Below are 24241 nucleotides of genomic sequence, written 5' to 3'. Positions count from 1 at the left end.
GGCAGTTACAATAAGCTGTCCCGGCAGGTAACGTTGAGTAAAATCGGGAATATGACGGGCCGTGAGCTACCTGGCGTATTGTGGACCTCAAAATCGGCGTTGCCAATCAGTGTGACCGGCCGTCTTTGGCCGTTAGATTAGGATATCACATAAAATCGGGGCCTTGTCTTTATCGGCCCGCATATATACTGGCCTGGTGTTTAATATGGGTAGCAAAGATGAGTGGCAGTGTATGAAGGACAGTCGTTGGCCATTGGATTGTGTTGCTGTGCATAGATGAGATCTCATAATCAGCGTCACACATGGACGCGGGCCTGGCAGTATTCGAGATGAGTGACAACGCATAGAGTTATGAGTATAAGAGGCCGTCGTTGGTCATTGGATTAAACTGACGTGCTTGGGTGAGGCCCCATAATCGGCGTCGACATAGACACATACCCAGCAATCAAAGTGAATGATAACGGCTACCGCTATTATGACGACCAATTTAAGGCGGGCACCACACATAGAACGTCACATTTACAATACGGATGACACCTGCAGCTATTTCGTGACGCTGTATCATCTACAGGCTAGTAATGCATGTCTGGGAAAGGGGATCATTCAGAGAGATGCAGTTGCGTGACGACGATGAACTTAATGAAACTTAATGGACTTAATGGACTTAATGAATGAATGAATGAATGAATGAATGAATGAATGAATGAATGAATGAATGAATGAATGAATGAATGAATGAATGAATGAATGAATGAATGAATGAATGAATGAATGAATGAATGAATGAATGAATGAATGAATGAATGAATGAATGAATGAATGAATGAATGAATGAATGAATGAATGAATGAATGAATGAATGAATGAATGAATGAATGAATGAATGAATGAATGAATGAATGAATGAATGAATGAATGAATGAATGAATGAATGAATGAATGAATGAATGAATGAATGAATGAATGAATGAATGAATGAATGAATGAATGAATGAATGAATGAATGAATGAATGAATGAATGAATGAATGAATGAATGAATGAATGAATGAATGAATGAATGAATGAATGAATGAATGAATGAATGAATGAATGAATGAATGAATGAATGAATGAATGAATGAATGAATGAATGAATGAATGAATGAATGAATGAATGAATGAATGAATGAATGAATGAATGAATGAATGAATGAATGAATGAATGAATGAATGAATGAATGAATGAATGACTTAATGAACTTAATGGAAGTTGAGATTCATTTTGTGTTGTGTTTTGAACATGTTCGCCGAAAGAAGCATCTCATGTGTTAAATCTGAGAAGTGTGAAGCAGGCAAACATCAATGACCGCCAAGTTGGATTGGAATTTACATTATATATTCTTTAGATGTTCTTTGTTCTTATGGAACACCGAAGAACGCCAAAATATGCTGAAGCGCGATTTCATGTAAACCCGTAACAAAATGCAAATCAGGCTTCTTTCGGCATGTTTCCCATACCTTTGGAAGTAAACCTATTGTTATTATTATTATATCACAGAGGACACCCATCAGTAGGCTATGAATTCGTTCTATTCCCTAAGTTACCCTGGTCAGAGGCTGTTCTAAGCACAGCCGCTTGCGCGGTGACAGCTCCACAGGAACGGCGTCTTTCAGAAGGAGAATCAAGAAGTTTATTCACATGTAGCTGCAGTTCCTAAACACGCTGTTCTAACTCGGGCTTATTTTCCCGCGTTATACGTTACGGGCACGCTGGAGCCTCTTCTCCGCCGTAGAGCATCCATTCTACAACCAGACCTACAGATCCCTTATCCTTACCCAGCTGCTTTTTGATTTTGGGTGATCAGCAGTAACATCTTTCTGACTCTACCCTCTCCCAGTTATAGGGTCAGTTTCCAGCCTTCTGTTTTCCATTTGCTTGTAACCGCCGCCCTTTTCCAGGTAACTCGATTAACAATCACACAGGCCACACATATTATACGCGCGTGTGCCACCGTATTTATTCCTTGGTTGCATTCATTTATATGCATATTCTAAGCCTGTGTTTGGTTTGCTATGGTTCACGTCTCATCAGGGGATAATGAACATAAACTCCTTCCCTTCCTGCACTGTATAAAACATAATTTACATGCTGTCGCTAATAAAACATATGTGAATCCCTTGGTATCTTCCTATGATCATTTTATCAAAGTCTTTGGAATATCCCAGCTGTTGAAGTCACGCTAGCTGCTCGTGTATTCGGCTCGTTGAATTCTACAACGCTTTCAAAAGTGATAGCGAGTTGTACAAAAATTGTTCAACTATCTGAACTGATAGAGGGAAAAAGAGGAATACGTGAATTCACTTGGAAGGACTGAAACTATTTGATGCCCTAGTTGAAGGGCACCGACGTTAACGCCAACCGGTCACCCGGTAATTTATTTAATTTGCATTTTTGCCACGAGCTTGTTGAAAAAGTTGGAGTGATTCATGGCTTCACTTATCTTTAAAAATAACTACAATTCTTATGGTGATGGCTCAAATTAGAGCCCCATCGGATAGGTAAGACGGGTTTTTTGGCAATAGCGTCACAGCAAAGGCCAATTGACTAACTTCTTTCCATTGTTATCTGCACGAAGACGATTCAGGGGGACAAACGATAGCCATTGTCACCAGGGGTATATAAACAAGTAAAAAGCATTAAGACGCTGATGAATTTACTGTCGTTAGCACCGTTTTTAAATACGCAATCCGTATGAATCCTGAAGGGAGGCGAATAAATGGATTAATTCTTCGCTTTTGGTGTGCATTCACTGGATAAATACTTGCGTGCGTCAGATATTCGTTTTACAACATTCGATTTGCCTATTGGAACGCTTAGCACGGAGTGCCGGATCCGATACGTCTGCTACGTGCTTCGAGGTTACACCAGCCTCCCCGTTTTTGTATTCTGTTTTGCCGCGTCACGAATATGTCCAGATCTCTAGAAAGTGTCAGAAAACTAGCAACCCTTATATTTTTATGCGACTTTCCCAGTTCCCCCCCCACCTTGACCCGTTCGTTAAAGTGACGTTTTCCGTCCATACTGGACACATTGGCTTCCAATTATACATGAAATCCCATCGGCAGGCTTATCTCGTTTAAACTAACGTTGGCTGACCAAATTAACCGTCGATTTAGCCACAACAGCTGAAGGTGTTTTGGCACATATAATTTGAGTTCTATCATTTTTAAACTTCTGGCTGTCACGGTGAATTAAACTTTTCATTTTCACTTCACTCCTCCACAATGCCATTCACTTTAATTAACTGCAGCCGTGTTCTGGTGTCCGCACACCTAGTTCTATTGTTTGCGCTGTTTCGTATTAGTTCCGCGTGGGCAAGCATGCATGTCGCTCTGTTGGTTCCCTGTACCTTTCGGTTGAATTTACAGGTGATATTAGTTCACCCGCCAAGACTGTCAACCAAGCATTTTCACATTCACGATCCGCCTTTCGGAGGACATATACATGGAAAACTAAGCAAAGTCAAGTACTTCCTTTATTGACAGGCTTGCTCAAGAGGCGGATTACCCTGAATTATTGACCTCTGTGCAGATAAAAAAACCCATGTGTACTCCTTAATCCCGTAATTTTTCTCACAGATTCTGACAAATTCCTAATCCGGAAGTTCGTACGGTTCGACATTAAGCGTGTATCACTCGACAGGTACGCGACTCATCTGTCTGTCGTATCTTTCGTTACTGATGGTAGTCCTAGAGAAAGAGACGTTTCACACGAAGATCTCTGTCCAGCTGACCTCACGACACTAAACGTGTATCACTCGACAGGTACGCGACTCATCTGTCTGTCGTATCTTTCGTTACTGATGGTAGTCCTAGAGAAAGAGACGTTTCACACGAAGATCTCTGTCCAGCTGACCTCATTCTCACCGACGGCTTATTTGGGTAATCCTTATTTCTCCTCAGAATTTGAGGTGTTTCTGTACTTCTCACATGATCTAATAAACAACCTGTCAGCCGGAAATAATTTCCTGCTTGATCGCTGCGAATAAAGGCCCAACAAACTATGGCACAAAGCCAATAGCACCAGCAGCCCCCCCGAATCCAGCATTGGTAATGGAGGACAATGAGGCACTTAGATCACCCATGGTGGAAACGCACAAACGTTGGAAGATCACCAAATTCTCCATAGAAATGTGCATCCTGCGATGTAAATTCGAGAATCTTAAAAATGGATGAAAAAGTCCACATCACTCATCAAATCTGTGACAGAAGTATGTGTAGATGCTTTTCAAGCCTCCTTCAAATAACGGCGCAGCCTTACTCTAACCGGTACGGGGAAAAGCCCACACTGGTGGCCTCACGAAAACAGGCACCAACGCTTCAATAAACTTGGCCCTGGATACCCCAAGTTCCTCAAAAACGCGACGCTGCCCCACAACATCCAAGTAGTTACTATTGGCGGTTTAAATGTTTTAGCCACCAGAGTGAAAATTCTCATCTCCAGTCCAAGCCAGCAAGTATGCTGGCTTCCTGAAATCGGCCGTTAACTGATGTTGCTTTTGTAATATAATCTTAACCTGTGCAAGGTTACCATAGAAAAAAGGAAATATACAAACAAGAAGGAACGGAGAAGGGAAAAACAGAACACAAGGAGCTAGTGAAAAATTAGTGTTGAACGAAGAAAACATTTTATTTCTGCAACTTGTACTCATCACGGGGGTTGTCTCCCCATCATCACCCCGCAGAATCTAGCACTCCCAACTCTTAGAAATACTCTGGTATGGTGAAGTTGCAATGATTCCTAAAAGACCACTTGAAGTGCGAGCTTATGGGACGATTCGGCCCCGCAACCTTGAACCAAAGGCCAAAAGCGCCTTTTTTAAACGGTGTCAGCCGTTAACACGTACATGAACAATGTACTGGTTGATGAGCACCGCAGGGCTATTGTCCCTCATTTTGTTCACTGCTTACGGACAGGGGTATTTGCGTAAGTATCTCGTAGTGCTTCCAATTATTCATTCAGCTCACATGCTCCACTTTTCGAATAGGGACTCGAAGTTCGTATTATTGCATTTTTAAGACGTGGGAAGTTGAACGCCAGACTAGCATTAGTGCACGGTGTCCTAACTAACATCTTGAATGTTTCAAAAACAGCGTTTTATTAAGCTGCTATGTCAGTGATACCGCCAGCCTGGATATGAAAATTGTTAACCTTAATGCAGGGTTCAGTCAAATATTTAAAACTGGAGTTGACGGATAAAATTTGACAACGTCTGTTGGTTTTTCGAAGGCATTTAAACTATAGGGTTACAACGAGTCTTAGTGGAAGTTCGCGACTTGCTGGATGTTTCAGAAAATTTTACCGTGGAGATGTTCAGTCAGGAAGTTCAAAATCGCAAACTGAAGCATGCATTAAAGTTTTTCCTGCAACTGGCATACGATAGCAACGTAAGATCATAAAAGCTGACAAAGGCATGGGTAAAAGAAAACCCGGTGGATGATCAGCCTTAATCTATATTACGGAGAATGTGTCATTTGGGCTACGCGTGAAAGTGCTGGGTGTCTCACGAAGAAAGCTTAGAGAAGGAAAGCATGGGTATAAAACAGTGCCCAAGAGAGAGAGAGAGTCTAGCATTCTACCGTCTCATAGAAACTCTAAATGTCCTGGCAAGCCTGAACATCTGGGTTAGCCCCCAAGGAACGTTGATCGTATTGGTAGTAATCAAGAATCCACGCACAATCTGGAAAATGGCACCGATTTCATAATTGTCACCAACACTAGGGTGAAAAAAGTAGAGAGAGCGCGCCAAAAAAACTCTGGACTGCCGCCATGACCCCAGAAAGCTATTTTAGGCTCATGGAGAAGAAATTCACAAGGGTTGCGATGAAACGAAATCGGCATATACCACGAACTCTTATCTGATGAGAGAATCTAGGAATTAAATATCCGATAATGAATGTTTCATCCATGATGACCTCGGTTTAACTTTCAAAAGTCGTACTCTATCTTGTATCCCAAAGACACAAGGACCCAAAATTTTCCAGTGGCCGCAGTTAGCCAGTAGTCCCAGAATATATTTATTCTATCAAGAGTATGGAACACTCGAAAATTTCACCGGTGATAGGTAGATAATTAGCCTTATCTGTTGAAAATTGCAGTAAAGCTTGCATAGGTCTGTAATGGACCAGCATAAAACCGTCTATTTCAAAGCATCGAAATCAGAGCCGACAGGCCACAAACATATCTTCAGTTCAACAACTGAATGCAGCTAATGCACTCCATAAATACGTGATCAATTTTGGAAGCACATTTCTATAACTGTTCACCGTCTGCGGTTGACTCATACATGGTAGCCTACATGGAAGCCTGAATAAACAAAAATACCTATGATTCAAATGCCAGGGCCAAATTTTAGTCGACTGAACAGGTTAAAATGAAACAGAGATGTGCCAAACTTCGCGTCAACTCATCGCTCAACGTTCTCAACAACAAGTACAACTCTTTATTGAATCCAAAAAAGTTTTAAAATTCCAGGCACAAAGCTGCTTGCAGGCCATACAGTTAGTTTTTGGAAATCACAGGAACTACAAAATTCCAACACCTCGAAAGCGGACCCATTAATAATGTGATATTTGGAACTCAGATGGAGAGTCTGCCTTACAGCTAGAGCCTGTGCTGACAAATGACCAGTTATCACTTAACTTCGACTACCCTGATTACTAAGACACAGCAGTTTTAACACTATTAGAATTTGCTTCTATTATTGGATACCAAACGTTGTCACACAGGGATAAACAATTGCAGAGCAAGATATTTTCAGAAAACAACAGCTGGAACTCTCATCAAAAGTCATGTAAAATCTTGTCACTCTACTCTTGGGCGGATTTCTGAAGGACTGTAGTATTTCTGCACTATTAATCTGTTGACTTTATCCTTTTTATTTTAACACACTCAGTTTTCCACTGGAATTCAAATTTATTTGTCATATACGCAAAGTCATTTTTTGTTAGTTGCGTACGTAGGCAGTGAAAACCATTATACTCTGCCCGATGTTCAGAGGACGTCAGGATCGTTGAATCATGCTTTCTATGCCACAAAACTAAGAAAATACAAAAAAGGTGGCGCTTGCCGCAAATAAATGTTATTCGCTCTGTGTTTGACATAACGTAAGGAAGCCAAATAGCCTAGTTTGTCGAAGAAAGATTGTCAAATAATTATTCTTTATGACATTAATTGGTCTTTTGCTGTCAGAAGAAGCAAAAAGCGGTCATAAAAATTTTGTTCGGTCAAAAGAATCTGAATGAAAGCTGTTAAGCCGGTTGGTTTTATACTTGAAGCGAATATTTAGATGGGTCACTCTTTCTCAAAAAGGCTTTCCGGTTGAATTGACTTAACGAAAAATAGCTTACATTACTAGAGGATTAGCTTTTCAGACTTTTAACCACCAACCGGAACGATCAAAATTCTACAAAATCGAATGTCAGACGCCGAGAAGTAATTTGATTATTACCTTAGAAATATATTGAAATTTGTCTCATCACTACAGAAGACTCTCCACTCTATGACCTGTACCTAACTTAGGAGGCCATTTACTATTTCTGCAACACAAAGTCACTGAGAGGGATTATACTTACTCATGGCCATTACTGGTTTGAAATGCATTTCCAAATAAATTTGCACTAACCAAGTTTCTCCCGTTGGTTGTTATTCAGGGGGCTGTTGATCTGTTTGCCGAGCTTGGCAACTGACTTGCAAACGTTTTGTCACTATACGAGGAAATATCATCAGTGCGCAGTTGGGTGGGTTCTCCCAATTTTGTGTGCAACAAAGATGGCCAGTTTTGACTAACCACTGTATATAAGATCGCTAAAAATTGGCCTAGTAATTATGTTAGCGTAAAATGGAGTTCGTTTCAATGAAGGGCTACGCAGACGCGCCTACATCTCCTAATCTAGGGAGAATTTATCGCAACCATCAACCTTCTAATACTAAATCTTGATTTTTTCCAATACAAAAGAAGCAGAAAAGGAAATGAACATTGGGAAACTCTATGAAATAAAGTAACGAAGATCTCAAGAATATCCAGGTTAAAAACAAACCGTAATACCTATAGGATTATTTGACGTCCCTTCTTTGCCTTCACCAATTCTCACCTATCCTGCCATTGGGTAATTACCGCTAAACTGGTAAACCACTCCAAATGACAGCAATCAACATAAACCTACTGGATATTGGAAGTGAATGATTTGGAAAATATGGATATGCTGGGCTCCAGGATTAACTTGAAACCTCTGGGGAACCTGGCCAACCTTTGCGTGAGCCTATCCATCTACCTGCGTCAAAAATAACCAATAAATCTCAGTTGCACTGTTAATAAATTAACAGTGTGTTTACTTAGATGGCAGGTTCCAGTTTTTAACTCCTAAGTGACTTGGATCTTTTTAAAACCTACTTACACGATAGACATGAAACGCTTCTGTAGGGCATGGGATAATCCTTAATTGCTGCGGATGTAACAGCTAGGTTGATCTGGAGTGCAGTAAGAAGCTCAAGCTCAGACTTGGGAAAGCCACGCTCATATCCTATTTATATTAACTCCACCACTCTGGAAATATACAACTCTGCACCTCAAAAATAAATCCACCTAAAGCGGTTAGTCTCACTTTAACTCTTTAACAAACACAAAGAAGGCATTTCGCTGGACCTTTCTAATGTACCAAAAGAACCATCATGAGTTCACCCTAACTACTAGGTCCGGCAGTTGCAATCACCCACCACATATCAACCGAAGGACAGCCCCAACTAAAATCCCACTATTCGGACTGATGCTAGAAACAACAAAAGTTTAGTGAACTTACCCTATCCAACGCTTCCGCGCCAATTTTAACAAATTGGAGCGTTTCTACATGGACTCCTTGCTAAGGGACTCACCACTAGCAAATCACGTTATGGTTTTAAGTTGTACTGAGTCTCTGAGTCCGTGATACCAAACTTACGATTCGCAATAAGCCATAACTTCTTTAATTTTCAGTAACAAATCAATCGTGCCACGTAAAACCACGGTTTCAAAGTTTCACTCTCACCCAAGTAGACCAATGGAATGTAAAATCCACTTATGTAAACCGTCTGATAGCCCCGTTGATGAAGCCATAAATTTAATACAACCCATCCGTTCTCAATGAACTGAGGAATGAATAATTCTAAGTACAGCGTACAGTCCTTTTGACTAATTCTAAAAATATTCACCTGAGTTCTTCGCCGCTTTGCATACGACCTGCAGTTACATAGTAAGACACAAATGGTAGCCAAAGCCCAGTAGTAGTAATCGGTTCTCCAAGGAACAAAAGAGTATAAAGAAAGCAAGGAAAATAACAAATTTTGGCGCGGGAAGGCCAGGTTGACCACTCAAAACTAGCCGGTATTCTAGCTAGCCTTCCTCTCAAAATATTTTGCCACAACTTGGGCTTCCATCTTTGCGGAGAAGACCTACAGACCCCTAAAATTTACGAAACATTTTCAACCTATGCTGTGTCATCAAAAGTTGTGGAAGCCATTTTCATCAATATCTAGTTTTGGCTTTTTGGCGATTTTAACATAAGAAGTAACAAGCAGCTCGGGATTTTGCAAAGGTTTATCCTGCACAGTTAATTCAGTATATATAATGGACTATCGCATGAAAGTAGCAGGCTTCAACACATCTGTTGATTTAATATGTTAAGGCATTCCTGAAGTATTTGAGTAATTTTTGGTTTCTATTTTTATAAGTCGGTACCTTTTTCCCGAACGCTTTACTTTCAAAACCCATCGATCTATTCATTCTAAAAATTTTTCAACTGTTGTTCCTTTTTCATTGGCGCGTATTTTTTTTACCGCATTGTATCTCTTCGGCATCTGCTAAGCCGACGGCCGCCTAGCTAAAGCTTTTTATGCGTCTTTCATTTATCGGTAGGCCAGATTATACTCGAATAAAGTGCCAGACCCAATGGCACATAATTTCACCTAAATCTTCCAATACGCTTGCTTTATTTCATGAAATGTCATATTGTGGTAGCGGGCGATGTTCCTCGGAGCTTTTGTCTGCAGTTCATTAGACAGTAATTAGGTATCTGGAAAATTTTATTAGGCTCAGCAGGGTTAATTTTGTATTTTTGTTCTCACCGGAGGTTCAACAACTTAATAATGAGTACTATTTTCTGAAAATAAAACACAAAAGGCTCTTTATCAGCAATATGGTGTTTCCAAATTAAACTGCGATCTGAAATCAGCCAATAAGCTTAATCATGCTTAGTTAGCTCACAACAACAGACGTGATAACCTTTGAAATTAAACATCCCCAAGATCAATCGAATTACTTTTCGGATCGGGTTTTGTTTCCGCCTGGTATAACAAGCGATGGATAATCACATATCTGATGATTTCAGAAAAAACATGACGATTCTCAATAAGGATGAAACAGTTTTCCGTGCTTTTCGACTTTTCAGCATAGATTGGCTCCACTTACAGGACGAAATATCCACAAAAATCCGAAATCTCCTCACATTACCAACAAAACCATTTGTTTATCTACCTTTAGAGTACTTAATGTACAGAAAAGCTGATTATTTTCACACTGATAAGAAATTTTCCCTGGTGGAGATTTTTTCACGGATTTCATATCTTGCGCTCACCGGAGCTCTCGAAAATAACCGAGAAGTTTATCTGAGTGTTCTACATCAAGGACATATCCGTGGATCCACAATGATTGATTGCCACGACTGACGATATTGCTTTTTTACTAGCGTCATGTTTATTACTGCTGTTGTGATTATTGTGGGATCAAACTTGGGAAGATGCAAATGGAACCATCTTCTATCCTTATGGTTCATTAAATAACGTGCCGTCTGGCCAAGTCTTCCTAACCCTGAAAAAGGAATTCCGCTTCACCATATTTCCACTTGATTTCATCTTGAAAACTTTTGGAGTTACTAATCCGAGATACTTATCGTCGTCTGTTGCTGAATTTCTATCATCCCATCGAGTGTCGATTTTGTGTGTAAACTTTGTCGAGTGCCTTCTCTCTGCTTCAAAGTTTTGGTATTGCCTATACAACAATTTTTATTATGATTTCCAATAGGCATTCACCAAAATAATGTGTGATATTACTCAAATGTAGCCACAATAGTTGCAGTTTGTTAGTTGGAACATGGGCCAGTCGTATTTCAAGGTAAGTCAAATCAAATAAATTTTTGCGAATGTGTCATCTGTGTCAGTCAATTTTATTCTGTCAAGTTTTACCGGGTACAGAACTTCTTTTGGGACATGCTCAAGACAGTACACCTGGAAACGCTTCTAGTGGTTCTTTTAAATGTGAGAGATAGAATCCTCTTCTCATATCTAAGTACAGTAGTGCTTAATCAAAAACGTCGGTTACCGTTGTTTTTCTGCACAATATTTACTAACGTAAAGCCTAGTTGTGGCGAGGAACCTCGACAAAATATGTAAGACATAATCCATTCAAATAAAAGGTTGGATATATGGGTTTCCTCTGGGATTACTACCCACGGTGCTGTGCTATTTTTGAGTTATGCTTGCTTTCACACAGGAGCGCCTGCGACGACGAAACATTACCCTGTACTCGAAAACTTAGGATATATTTTTCAGATAGTCGTGCCCTAAACCGTGGCTCTTCTCAACTCAGAGAACCTACCTACCAGACGGGTTATTTGGATAAGTTTCCACACAGAAACATGCCTTTTTAGACAGACTTTCTGTAACAAAGTTGTCAAGCCGAAACTTCGAGATTTTCGGCCACACTGTTAACGGAGATTATTGCACCAAAAGCTTGAAACAACGCCAATCTATTTTAAACAACCTTCTCAAATCACAGACTTTAACCGTAATAAATAAACCTATGGAAATTTCGACCCTAAAACTGAAACACGAGAGATATACTGACATCACGTGAGAAGCGTCTAACTGCTGACAATTTGGAATGCTCTAGTTATCTGGCGCTATTACTGCTTATTATTAGTCCACCGCATTATTGAAAAGTAATTCCGTCTAAACATACTTAAGAATATTACATTTTAACGCAGCAAATAGCCAAACACAACAAAGAGGCATTTATATTAGCGGTCAGGCTGGAGGAACCGTAATTACTTCGATTGGGACAAGAACTGATGTAGTATAATGCGCACATCAAACAGTGGATCATTCTGTGATACCAACCGCATCTGAACTCGCAGCACCAGCTGAACAACACGATCCTGTGAGGACTAAATTTAATTATTATATCTTCACCTCAGGTCTTGTGAATGTTATATTAATATATATTGATATGTGTTACTTTATAACAAGTGTATATGTTTGTGCATACTTTACATTGGCTGAATATAAAACCAGGGACCGAAGCAGTTAGCGCTCAACCCAGGTGAGCTCTTTTCCTTCCAATCATATAACTTGGCTGACTCTTCCTTAAACAACAAGAAACTACCCAGTAATGTTAGTCATATTCAACCCAACAAACTCAACGTAAATTCGTGGTATGTATGGCTGTATACACAGTAGTGTAACTGGCACTAGATGGCTTGTGTTCCTTTGTTGCTACCATCATTGGCTGTACACACAGATAGGCTGACTAATGCTTACGATGGTGGAGAAGAATAAGCCAATCTCGATTACCATCTCACTTTCTGCACAAACTTAGCAAGTTGCGTATCAGACTATACACATGAAAAATTCGTCTTATTAGAAAGGCATATTTAATTGCATTCTTACTCTGTCATTCTTTAATTTGTAATCCCAACATCTGAACAGTGTAGTGGAAAAAAGGATTTGTCATCGAAGAAAGAGCTGACGAGAATCGCATCACGGAGACTGGATAAATGAATTTCAGAAACATGTGTTTACCTTGATGAGCTGGTTAGGTACTCTTCATAAACTACTTGCTCAAGACTAATACAATACCATTCTCTGAAAAGTAGCTCTCAACTCTGAAGTCGTACGCTTCTGGCTCTTCACGTAAAGTACGAATGGGAGAATACAGTATGGATAAAATTATTACATCATACTATGCGTACGGTATTAGCAAAGATTTTATCATTGCCAACGATTTACGTTCCCTTTCCTCACGGAGGACTTAGTCGATCCCTAAAGACATCCACCGCTTGGTTAATTTCAACAAATTAGTAACATTATTAGTAGCTTCAAACGCCGTCTGAGAACATTGATGCTTTTACTGCATTCATGCTTCAGCATCATGTAGTATATAGAAATTAAAGGCGTTCGGTTCAAAGGCAGAAAACTAAGAAAGAATAGTAACGTGCTAGATTAGTACTTTAGCCGTCCACACAGACAACATGGATGCAATTCGAAGGCATGGATAAATCTGGCATTAAATTTGTACCCATAAACTTGAGATGGATACATGCCAAGCAGTTTCGGTTCTACTTGTTTCAGATTGGTACCATACATTCATCAGTTGAAATCGTCCTCATGGGTATTAACGGACTAAATTGAGTTGTTGGCCCATACTGTGCAATAATTTCATTGGGAAAAGTGATAACTGATGATCACTGCAGTCGGTGCAGTGGCTGTCTCTAACATTTTTGGCGATCCTGGTTTCGGCTGTTTACGTGATTAATTGTGAAGATGGAATAGGGTTAGTTTCACAACATAAAGCCGCTGGTCGCTTTCCATCGATTAAGACTCTTTAAATAAACTCTTGAAACACTGATCAATATTTTTACCGGTTGTAACAGGGATGGCAGTTCAAAAAACTTGGTTAAGCAACTACAACAATCCTTCAAACTTAGGGCGGGCCGGTTACCCGATGCTAGTCATACGGCCAATAAAAACTGGAAGGCCTGCCACTTATTTTGCTTTTCTCGGTCCTATTCAGGTACGCCCGGTCTCTGAGGTCTCACCAATCCTATCACACTTGAACACTGAATTATGCGTTTAAAGCGAGAAACAACTACAGCCGAGTCCCAGCTAAATTTCGTGTTTCTGGTATTTTTACTGCCAAGAAAAATAACTTTGGCACCTTGGATATCGTTTCAGCTGAAACGTGAGGCGGATTTTCTTTAAAGAGTCCACTTAAACAGTATCATTAGAGAAGGATTCAGTCGAATTTCAAATGAGCTTCCTGTTGACTCCAAACTCAGTTTGAAAAATAACTACATGTTTTTTAAACTACATTCATAGGGGGAATTAGCATCCTAAATCAACCATATATAAAACCCGTTTACCATGAACGCGAATGCATGCCTGAAAGAACAGGCTGAACAAATCCTTTGAACATGCCTTGTTTTTTCTTTATGTCAGCCTATACCTATGATTCCGATTTTCTGGATATGGATCCAGACTCCATTCTGGAAGAGAATGCGGAGATTACTGCTAATGCAACTTGTGGTGAACACAGACGGGAATACTACTGCCGCCTGGTAGAACACGCCGATGGAGCTTTGATCTACAAACGGTGAGAGCATAGGTCTGTTTGATTTTAGTATCTTCTACGCGTTTTACAATGTAATGAAGACAGAGCAGCATTTTTAGCTTTTTCGGTCCATTGGTTAGTGGTTTGGTGCGTAACAGTATATAATATATGTGTGGAATAGTGTGTATTAGCCACTATCCTGCTACGAGAAAAGATAATACTTGTCCAGTAAATACTTCATGCTGAACATCTTAAACGATAGTTAAATGCATAGCTAGAATAAATTTGCTTGAAGATTTTAGGGTGTTTTTTATGTGTAACCTTGTGTCAGAACATTACTACCAGTCTTCTCTCAACCAACAACCGAGAAATGCACACTGACTGAAAAGGAACCAAACTGATTCGATCACCTTTATAATGCCAACACTATACATGACATCTGTGAATGAAGACATCACTACGAAACGACTTACTTAATCTTCATTGTGCTCGTGATCCGGAGAGCAACGAGCCAAGTGCCAGCAGTTGAAAAACTTCGAATTCCCCAGATTGTCACCGCTAAGTCAATTCTATTTCCACCTTGAAAGTGAAACACTCACGAGTGAATGGGAGCTGTCTCCCTACGGGTAACATTACTTGGTGGATGGGATTCAGAATTATGTGCATCGGAAAACTAGAATACGCGCATTTTCATCACCTATTTGTCTAACAAACAAGCGATAACGCCCTACACTTGATCTTGCCTGTTTTTTTATACCCAAAATTACACTGAGGTTTGGAACCCTGAACTGTTTGACCATTTAATTCAAATCGTAATCCACGTCTTGCGCAGCCTGATAAGCGGTACACACTAACTGGTTTTGGTTTTGTGTTGTCTTAGTCGTGCTTCTGTTCCACTTGGGACAAGGTCAGTTGAGCACAAGTCTGAATGAAACTCTTCCGGGCACTCTCAGGTTGTACAAAGTTTTCTTTGTTTTTTTGCTGGGATATTGTTAGTTTTTGTCTCCGGGCACATAAGGAAACTTCATTATCACCTTGCGTGTTGACAGACGACTAGGTCTGTTGCCCGAATACACAAAGTGCATCGACTTTGAATCAACGTTTAATACAAATATTTCAAAACTTCTGGATGGAGACTTCAGTACCAAAAACAAATCCATTGGGCGGAACTTGAATTCATTCATTTGGCTATAAATCAGTGATATTTGTCTTGCGTATTGCCAAGTTTTTTAAACACACGCTCGCTGTTTTTATTCTCGCTGTTGCACTGAAGCTGCCATTGGAAGGTCATACAATAAGCTATTATGACGAGCATAGTAGTGGAAAAAATCGTTGATACAGCAAAGCTAAGTCGGGAGTAACTTAATGATGCAAGTCAGTACGGATTGTCCAACCTACTACATGGGGGGAGTATTGCGCTATGTTCCTTTGTCTTGGACAGACCGGTTTGCTGAGGAAAGGACTCCCATCTCCATCTCCATCCGTATCACTCATACCGTTCAAAGTTTTGGCGTCACTTTGGCCAAGCATTCATACGTGATCTGGAACATAGCAGCTCTCTGAAATAAAATTTACATAGGCTGCGACACCGTCGTACTACTTGTGACCTATTGGCATATGCGGATTTTCCGTCGTAGACTCGTTTGGTCAAACCGAATTGGTACGCTTTGTTGCTTCGGAAATTATCGGTCAAGCATGGTACGACGATCTGACTGGCTCTGATTTTGTATTGCATTTGCCATTTCTGGAGAGGCCATCTCAAATGATTGACCAGCAGTGATCTTTATTGAGGTGTGCTTATTTCTAGAGATGAATCTACTTACAAGGAAGTTTCGCTTTCTGTGGAGCGGATTCCCTTAACTGAAGAATATTGTGATTGATTCTGAATCAGAACCCGACAACCAGGAGCTTCAAATAAGATCAGAAAAAAATGTGCAACACAGTTTAGTGCAAACCAAAACGGCTAAACGCGGTTACTACCTTAATTTCCGCCTAGGGGAAACTCCACCTAGTTATCCGCTCTTGTCTCTTGAAACAAATTTGGTGGATACCTTGAAAACATGAAAATTTATCGATTTTCGAAGTTGCTAGGAATATATTCACTCATTAAAACTACCATCTTTCAGTGTCTCTGGGCGAAGTAATGAGAGCAACACCAAACCGAGTTTAGTATCCGTCATCCATAAAGTCGTCAAGTAAGAAGGTAACTATATGTGGATACTTCGAAAATTTCGGCTCATCCGCGATGCAGTGCTCCATGTCTCATTCAACTTGTTCCTTCGTGGTGTTTTACTGGAGAAATTTGTGCATATATGCAGTTGTGACGGGATAGATGTTACCTTGTGTTGGTGTTCCACTAAATCAAAAATAATTTCACACAGTTGTTTTATTTTTATAAATATAATTCCCATGAAAGACTATCTTTAAGAGAAACATCGTTGATTGACTTTCGTTGGCCGTTACGGCCCTTTACTGTGCCTTCAAAATGGGACTGTGTTGATCAGTTCCATCAGGCAGTCCTAATAGAGGGAACAGCTGCATCTCGGAGAAAGGGTGCAAAGGCTTCATTGCACAAGAGTTGCCAAACAGGCGTCTGCTTACAAGTCTTTTAAACTAATAACTTTTGACCACCGACGTTTAATTACTTTGAAAATTATTTATTGTTTTCTTTTTTATCATTAGCCTGGAGCGCGACAGACGTCAGGTGATGACGTATTTCCAGCAGCAACCAAGATCTTACCGGGATCCAAGCGGACAGTGGGTTCAATGCAGCTTTTGTGACGCACGCAATGAATCTCTACGTCATCCGATTGAGTTTGTCCGCAGTGGTGAACCCCATTTGTGGTGGCAAAGTCCTTCCTTGGCCGAGGGCCTCAAGTACCACGCTGTCACAATCACAATGGATTTTAAACAGGCACGTAAAGAGTGTTTCTTTTCTTTAGTCTTGAATCAACCCAGTCAATACGGCAATAACGGAAACGTCAGATTTTATGTTCATGTCTTCAGCTAACGCATCTTTCATATCGTAATCACACTTTATTTGAATTGGAAAGTTGTTGCAATTGACTGACTCTAGGAGCAGCAGTCTAATAGGCCTTGGTTGGGGAACCCAATGAGAGGCTGTTCTGTGGTTGAAGATAGAGACTTCTGGGCTGTTCTTTTATATTACCCTAATGCACAGGGCTCCGGTGATTAATTTGCTTTCTAGCAACCCTGGCTTGATTTTTTTGGTTTCCGTAAACAAAGCAGCGCATTTTTGTGAAAATTTTGTGGCTCAGAATAATGAGGTTAATCATAGGTCCATGCTGGAAACGATCGGCTATTGTTTCGGCAATGAAGGAAAGTGTCCTAATTAGTTGAAATTCTACTGAGCCTTGACGTGCGTACTTGGGAATTACGAGTTGGAAATTTACCTAGGTCATTGTAGCTGTGATCTCTTGTCCCTGTGACTTCGCGATTTCAGTAGAATCCACGTACCGTTGGTTCTGCCCCTAACGGTTTTGACCATATGTTCACCTTGGTAATGTACTATACTACTGTACCGCTATCACTACTAGGCAACAAGATTTGTTTTTACTCAATACGGATCCTAAACGTCAGTCAGTACGTGTACCGTTTCTTAGTTTGTTCTAAAGAAAGACATTTTCTTATTAGGCCAGTTGGAATGTCACTAGGTGAAGCTTAGAAATCAGTTCAGCTGCTTATAAGTACATGCGTACGATAACGTACACCGGTGTTTTTTACTGCTCCAAGGCGGAATGATGAGTCGTCAACAGGGACTGATTCCTCAACTCTGTGAAAGACCTAGTCCAGGGATGTCTCCCTGGCTTCCAGTAAGTAAATTTGTCACTCGCTGGTTTTCATGAATCTTTGGGAGAGTTTCGGTGCATAATTTCTGCTCGTTTTTTCAGGTGTACCAAATTGTGTATGTTCTGCTCCGGATGGGTGACAGTCCGAGACCAGCCAACTGGATTTTGGAACGTTCTCTGGATGGCCAAAATTATAAGCCGTGGGTGTTTTTTGCGGAAAGTGAGTATGACTGCAAACGACTGTACGAACCATTGTTGGAAGGAGCACTGACGGTAACCAGTGGTCCAAGGCCTTGGAAGTTGGAAGATGATGAAGTAAGTAGCGGTATTCCAGTGTTTACTACAGGACTGGTGTTTACCAAAAACCCTCACTGATCTTGCAATCAGGTATCCTTACCTCTTTATCTTGAATTGGGCGTACAAGCTTTGTCATCTGATGTCACTTAAACTTTGCGGTTGTTGAGGTGTAAACGTAAAATGTTCATCAGTTCACTACACTTACGCAATCGCGAATGCCAGTAGTACAGTCCTACAAGTCATGAAAAATGTGCACCTCCAATTTTCAGGTTTACTGTACTACGTACTACAGCCAGCCGCAAGCTCTGCAATCTGGTGAAATTATTGTTACTCTGTCACTCGACCGGGCTTCCACAATTTCGACAACACTGGGACTTGAACGTGCTGTTTCACCGAAACTGATTGTAAGTCTTTTGTCGCGTGCCCTTTTTCTCCCACCGTCAGTTTCCATATGAGTCCTTTGGTTAAATTCAACTGACTTTATGCGAATGACTGGTGTTCGATCTATTGTGGCCAAGCCACGGTAGCCACCGCCTTCACACACCAGCGGAGTCAGATGTGATGGTGTATGCAAGCCTCTGTCACCGATATAGACCTGAGTGACTAAGATCGGTAGGCGAATATTCAGAGGTCTGTTACACGTCATCAACCGGCGTTAACCTGATGGCATAACAACTGGCACAGACAAGATTTTATTGGATATCATCGAAACACCGGTATTCTCTAGCAAGCATTCACTCTCCTAGCATAGAACTATGCAAACTGTACAGTAACCATCTATTAAATAGCGGTGTATATGATACTAAATAACTTGGCGTTAGTCCACCAACCATACGTTTGGTGATATTGCCGTCCTTAGGATGATTGTATTGGGCAGGCTCTGACTCAGAAATAAATGTGTTGGATGTACTGACTTCCATTACTGTGAACAAAGATCAAGTGATTTTGTCATCGGAATTCATCCGATGCTTGGACTTGCATAATTCTGAATACTGTGTACCGATTCAGTCCATAATGAGCTCAGAGGAGTAATAAAGTGCAAATGCAGGTAGAATATAAGGTTGTTAGAAATTTGACAGCTAGACTAACCAGAAGAAAAAAAGCGAACCCCATGATGGACTGCTAAAACGTTTGCAGTAACCATTTAATTATGGTTGGAACAACTGGAGGTAACCATTCTGGAATGCAGTCTACGTAGCAAATCAAGTGTCACTGCCGTATCCACTGATCTACGCCTCGGGCAACTGGCCATCCACATTGACTGCAAAGTTATCTTGCATGGAAAGAATGGAGCCTAATGGCCTTGTTGGAAAAATTTGACTGTGAAGACACATGATTTCTGTAATGCTAATACTTTGAACGATATTCTTACTGCATTAGCGACGAATCCCGAAGATATAAAATGGACAGCTTGTGCATTATTTCAAATAAGTGGAACGTTTGATGTAAGCATGAAATTTACTAGATCAACTAAGTCATCATGGAGTTACGCGGTTACTTTTTAAAAGCCTGGGAAAATAAAGGAACTAATCTATAAAGTTTGCAAGTTTATCATATGGAAATTCAAATACACGAGTTTTTTTGCTTGGTATCAAAAAGCTGGATAAAGATCTATTTAGATTGTGATTTTCTATATTTCCTGTAGTATGTAACGCTTATAGAAACGTCTAATCTTCAGTGAACAGGTTCAGGTACGACTGCACACCCTAACTTCCTACATGATTCCTATACCATGCAGTTTATACATCCCCTCAGGATTTTTTGTCTGCCCGCTATGTACGGCTACGGTTTCAAAAGCTGCAGACACTTTCTGGAGATTGGATGGCCATGCCGAATCAACTGGACAGCTCAGTTTACAACCGCGTACGTTGTTTTGCCTGCCTTTGTAAAATGTCAGCTTATTGTTTAAAGCCAAACCAGCACTGCTGTTGGCAGAAGTAGTAGTACTGACCGTTGCAACAAAGTTGCTCTATGCCAATCATGAAGGCCCTGTTGATGGAAGCATTTGCCGTCTACGGGAACCGAACTTGCATCGTATGGAATGCACCATAGGTTATGGCTTAAGGGTGGTGCTTCGGGTAAGGATTCTTTCAGGAGGGGTCTCACTTGTAGATACGGACGTTTAGAATGCCGTAGTAGATAAGTATTTACATGTTTTTGGTCAGTTGACCAGAAAAACATTAATTCAAGCGATTTTTGGTGGTACATACTTTGGTACATACTTTCCTCAAGGTCATCAATGATTTGTTTGAACCAGCCAAAAAGCTATCGAGGAAATTATCGTCTTATATCCACTAACCCTAAACTGAATAAAACTACTAAATGTCAATGAATCAATCCAGTAGAAGAATTCGGGGGCTTATCTCACGGTAGGTGTGAACTATCAGAGTTTCCGGGGCTACGCAGAGACTTGTTGGCAAAGCCTGTTGCAGTAAATGAACTATATTTGCGTTCTCTTCCCGGGGAGATTTTTGTACATGAAGGTGCAATCTAAACCAACTACATCAAAATTTACTGCCACCGGCAAACAAAAATCCGACTACATTTTTCGTACATGGTATGTTTTCACAATGAGCAGAGGATACACCACAAATGGGCAACAGTTCTACAAGACTGTGGATGGGACACGTAATAGTGCAAATGAGCCGTAAGTCTCATTGATCTGCTATCGTTATCATTTTACTAACAGAGAAGAATGATGGTAATTGAATGAGGTAAGTGTAAGTGACTACGACAGATGATTCATCGGTAGAGTTGCCCAATCCAGCTTTCACCGCTCAATCACACATTGTAAATGTCTGACGTCCCTAAGACTACTGTCTGTTTAAACTAACCTTTTAACCGAGTCTAGTAGGAAAAACGGCTAACAATGCCGTGTTGAGAGTGAACTCAGCTGTTTGACCTGAGTGCTGGTTGAAAAGTTAAGATGGTTTCACCGCACTGTTTCTTCGCCGTATGGTTCCAGGACTGGCTAACATCAAAGTTTGCGTGGCTCATCAGCCACCTATACAAAAGTGACAGATAACAGCTTTAGGTCATGTAGCAAGCAGGAGTGAGAAGAGCAGTCTTGAGTTACCGCCTGAAAACTGCACATCAGTCATTTGACCTTATGTTGGTCCTCATCAAATCCCCATCAATCTCATGTCAGTAAATTGCTCTGATGATTGGAACGTGCAAGGCTATTTTCATCAACACAAGAAAAGGTTTCGCTTGAAATCAGCATTTGAAATTGAAATGCCTGATATGTTATCTGACGTCTTAGCTGGAGCGGATGAGCTATTTCATGCATATTGTTTAAAGCCATACACCGGCCTAATCCACGAGTAAAACTCCCCACGTCTAGAGATTTTTTCTCTTTTACATGTCCCTCTGCATATTCCCCAACTTCTGCTTGAATTTCAACGTTTGTGACTGTGATACTAAAAAATGAACGATACCTCGAGCACGAACCGAACAGCCTTCCGATGTTAAATTCAACCCAACTGCTTTTTGTTTGTAGGACAGATGCTGCTTCAGTGATAATTGGCTCTAAATTCTCTCCCATTCTAACACAACTCGCACCAACTTCTTTTGTGTAGATGGACCATATCAACATTTGTCGCAAGTGCTGCTGAGAGATACGGACTATTAGTATGTGTGGTCAGTATCGTAGGAAGTTCGCGTTCATGAGTGTAACCTAGAGCAAGCATCTTCAGTAGTTCGGTTGTTATAGGACCGGTCCGATAAGCAGATCAGTTGGACGGATCCATATTCAGGCTTGTCTTCTGTCATTCATGCACCTGAACTTCAAACGTTCTGAAGTTATCAAAGTGTACCCATCTGGGGCGGTCTAATCACCGTGAAATTCAGCGCAACTCTGCAACCATCGTGTTTTCGTGAGTAAAATATTATGATCGGCTCCTCTCTAGCCAGAAAAATTGCCACCGTGACCAACAGTTACAAGCTGGGGTTAGATAGACCAATGCCGACCTGATTAACCACTGAATCGGGTTCATGCATACAAAAACTTTGACCATAGACTCGCCGATGGACCAAGTTAAACAACACTGCAACCTCTACCACTGTACGTAAACTGTTCGCGTTCCGATCGAGCCAACCTAGAGTATCCTGAAAACGAGACCGACGGTACCAAGAATGCTGGTGGCTATGGTGGAGGGTATCAAACGCACATACACACACGCACACATACACATGCAGAGAATGTTTGTATCACTGATCCTGTGTAAACAAACGGACTGCACACACCAAATTTAATTTAGACTGACAGAAAGAGATGTGAAACATCCTTACACAGAGTCACGTCCCTCGGGTGAGACCAGGCACCATGCCAAATGTGTAGCGAATTACCTTACACCACACACACGCGCAACACGACTTGTGCAGAAATTGCCATCTGCGTGTGCCTTGTTCTCATCAGTCCATGCAGCACACACGCGAAGAGTAATCGGATATTCATTGTTAACCGGCTTTCCGGGTTTGTGCTTACACAACTAGGTCGCCTGCCATTAGGCCAGGACCAAACATACTCGGTACATAAACAAACGGGGAGGAGCCAACAGAACAACATACCGAAAGGTGTACAGATACGATTCTTACAGCTGGTCTATGGAATATTCCGGGTCAACTTTTAAGTTCGCATTTCCTGTTTCTGTTTGTCTCAGAGACGAATTTACGTTTGTTATCTTAGGTGATCTTCCTAATGATGGGTCATCTTTGTGATAATTATAACTGGAACCCAAGTTGGGGACTGATATCAACCAAAAAACGAGTAGAAGAGAAATTAAACTTTGTTAACTAGAATCCTGAAGCTGGGTTACAGAACCGCGCAAATCGAAAACTTACGGATGATCGAAAGCTGAATTTTCCAGCTTAATCCAACATTGCAACCGAATGAGGCAAGCCTAAGTTGCCGCATAGAAGAAACGACAATAAAACAGAGAACACTCGATTTCGATGGTACTTATAAAGTGGGTTATGGATGTTCTTGACCAGTTGTTTTCTTTTAGTGAAAAATTGTGTATGACAGAATCATTCTTATGTCAGCAGTTGTTGTCCAGGTAAAACTACATCTTCATCAAAGGGGCCTTTACAAACTTTCGACTCATCGTGTAAGTGTAGTTTTAGTCTAATATATCGACATCAGTCTGCTACACATGTAGCAGAGTACAAAAGTGAATTATTAGGATAATCTGATAACTGGCCCCAATATAAATCCTCTCGCACAAAGACACCCCTCTAATATCAATCGATTTTCAATTCTACAATTTCTTCTGTCAGCGTGTGCGGAAAACTCCTCATCTAGGCTCCTATCGAGAAAATGCCACCCGGTCATGAATAAATTATCAACAAAACGTTTCAGAACTTTCACTTCCTTCTAATCATAGCTCTTCCACTCGCATGACCAATTTTATAATGTTCCCATAACTACTGAGCACCCAAGATTGTGCATTTTGTAGGGCTAGAACATCAATGAGGAACTCCTAGCATGTTATTGTCTGTATCCTACAGACGTAAAGCCAACATCCGTTTTCTCGGACGAGATTAGTTGTGGATTGCACATGCTAGGCTGCAAGGCAATCTCTGACCTGTTTCTAAACACTGAAATGGACAAACAAGATGAATTTCAATTTGCTTGATAATCAGGGAAGAAGACGTAGGTTCCAAATTTTTGTCGAAACGGACGAAATTCTGACCGCGACGATGGAATGAAAATGTCTGTCAGCATGCTGATGACTCA

The 24241-nt window shown here is 40.8% G+C and overlaps 1 protein-coding gene across 1 annotated transcript in view; it reads left to right on the top strand.

Annotated features, from left to right (window-relative positions):
• Positions 1–4874: 4874 nt before the first annotated feature.
• The window catches only part of T265_10681 (hypothetical protein), a gene marked incomplete at both ends in the record, with an annotated part of 100422 nt that continues 81055 nt past the window's right edge, over positions 4875–24241 (top strand). Inside the window, 6 exons of the mRNA XM_009177136.1 lie at positions 4875–4968; positions 14287–14440; positions 17081–17285; positions 18310–18522; positions 18774–18908; positions 20260–20367. Of these exons, the coding sequence (XP_009175400.1) occupies positions 4896–4968; positions 14287–14440; positions 17081–17285; positions 18310–18522; positions 18774–18908; positions 20260–20367 (888 nt within the window). The remainder of the gene's footprint in view (positions 4969–14286; positions 14441–17080; positions 17286–18309; positions 18523–18773; positions 18909–20259; positions 20368–24241) is intronic.

Source organism: Opisthorchis viverrini (genome assembly GCF_000715545.1).
Source record: "Opisthorchis viverrini unplaced genomic scaffold opera_v5_393, whole genome shotgun sequence".
NCBI lineage: Eukaryota > Metazoa > Platyhelminthes > Trematoda > Opisthorchiida > Opisthorchiidae > Opisthorchis > Opisthorchis viverrini.
Note: the sequence above shows the minus strand (reverse complement) of the source record. Positions and strands in the feature narration are given on the sequence as shown.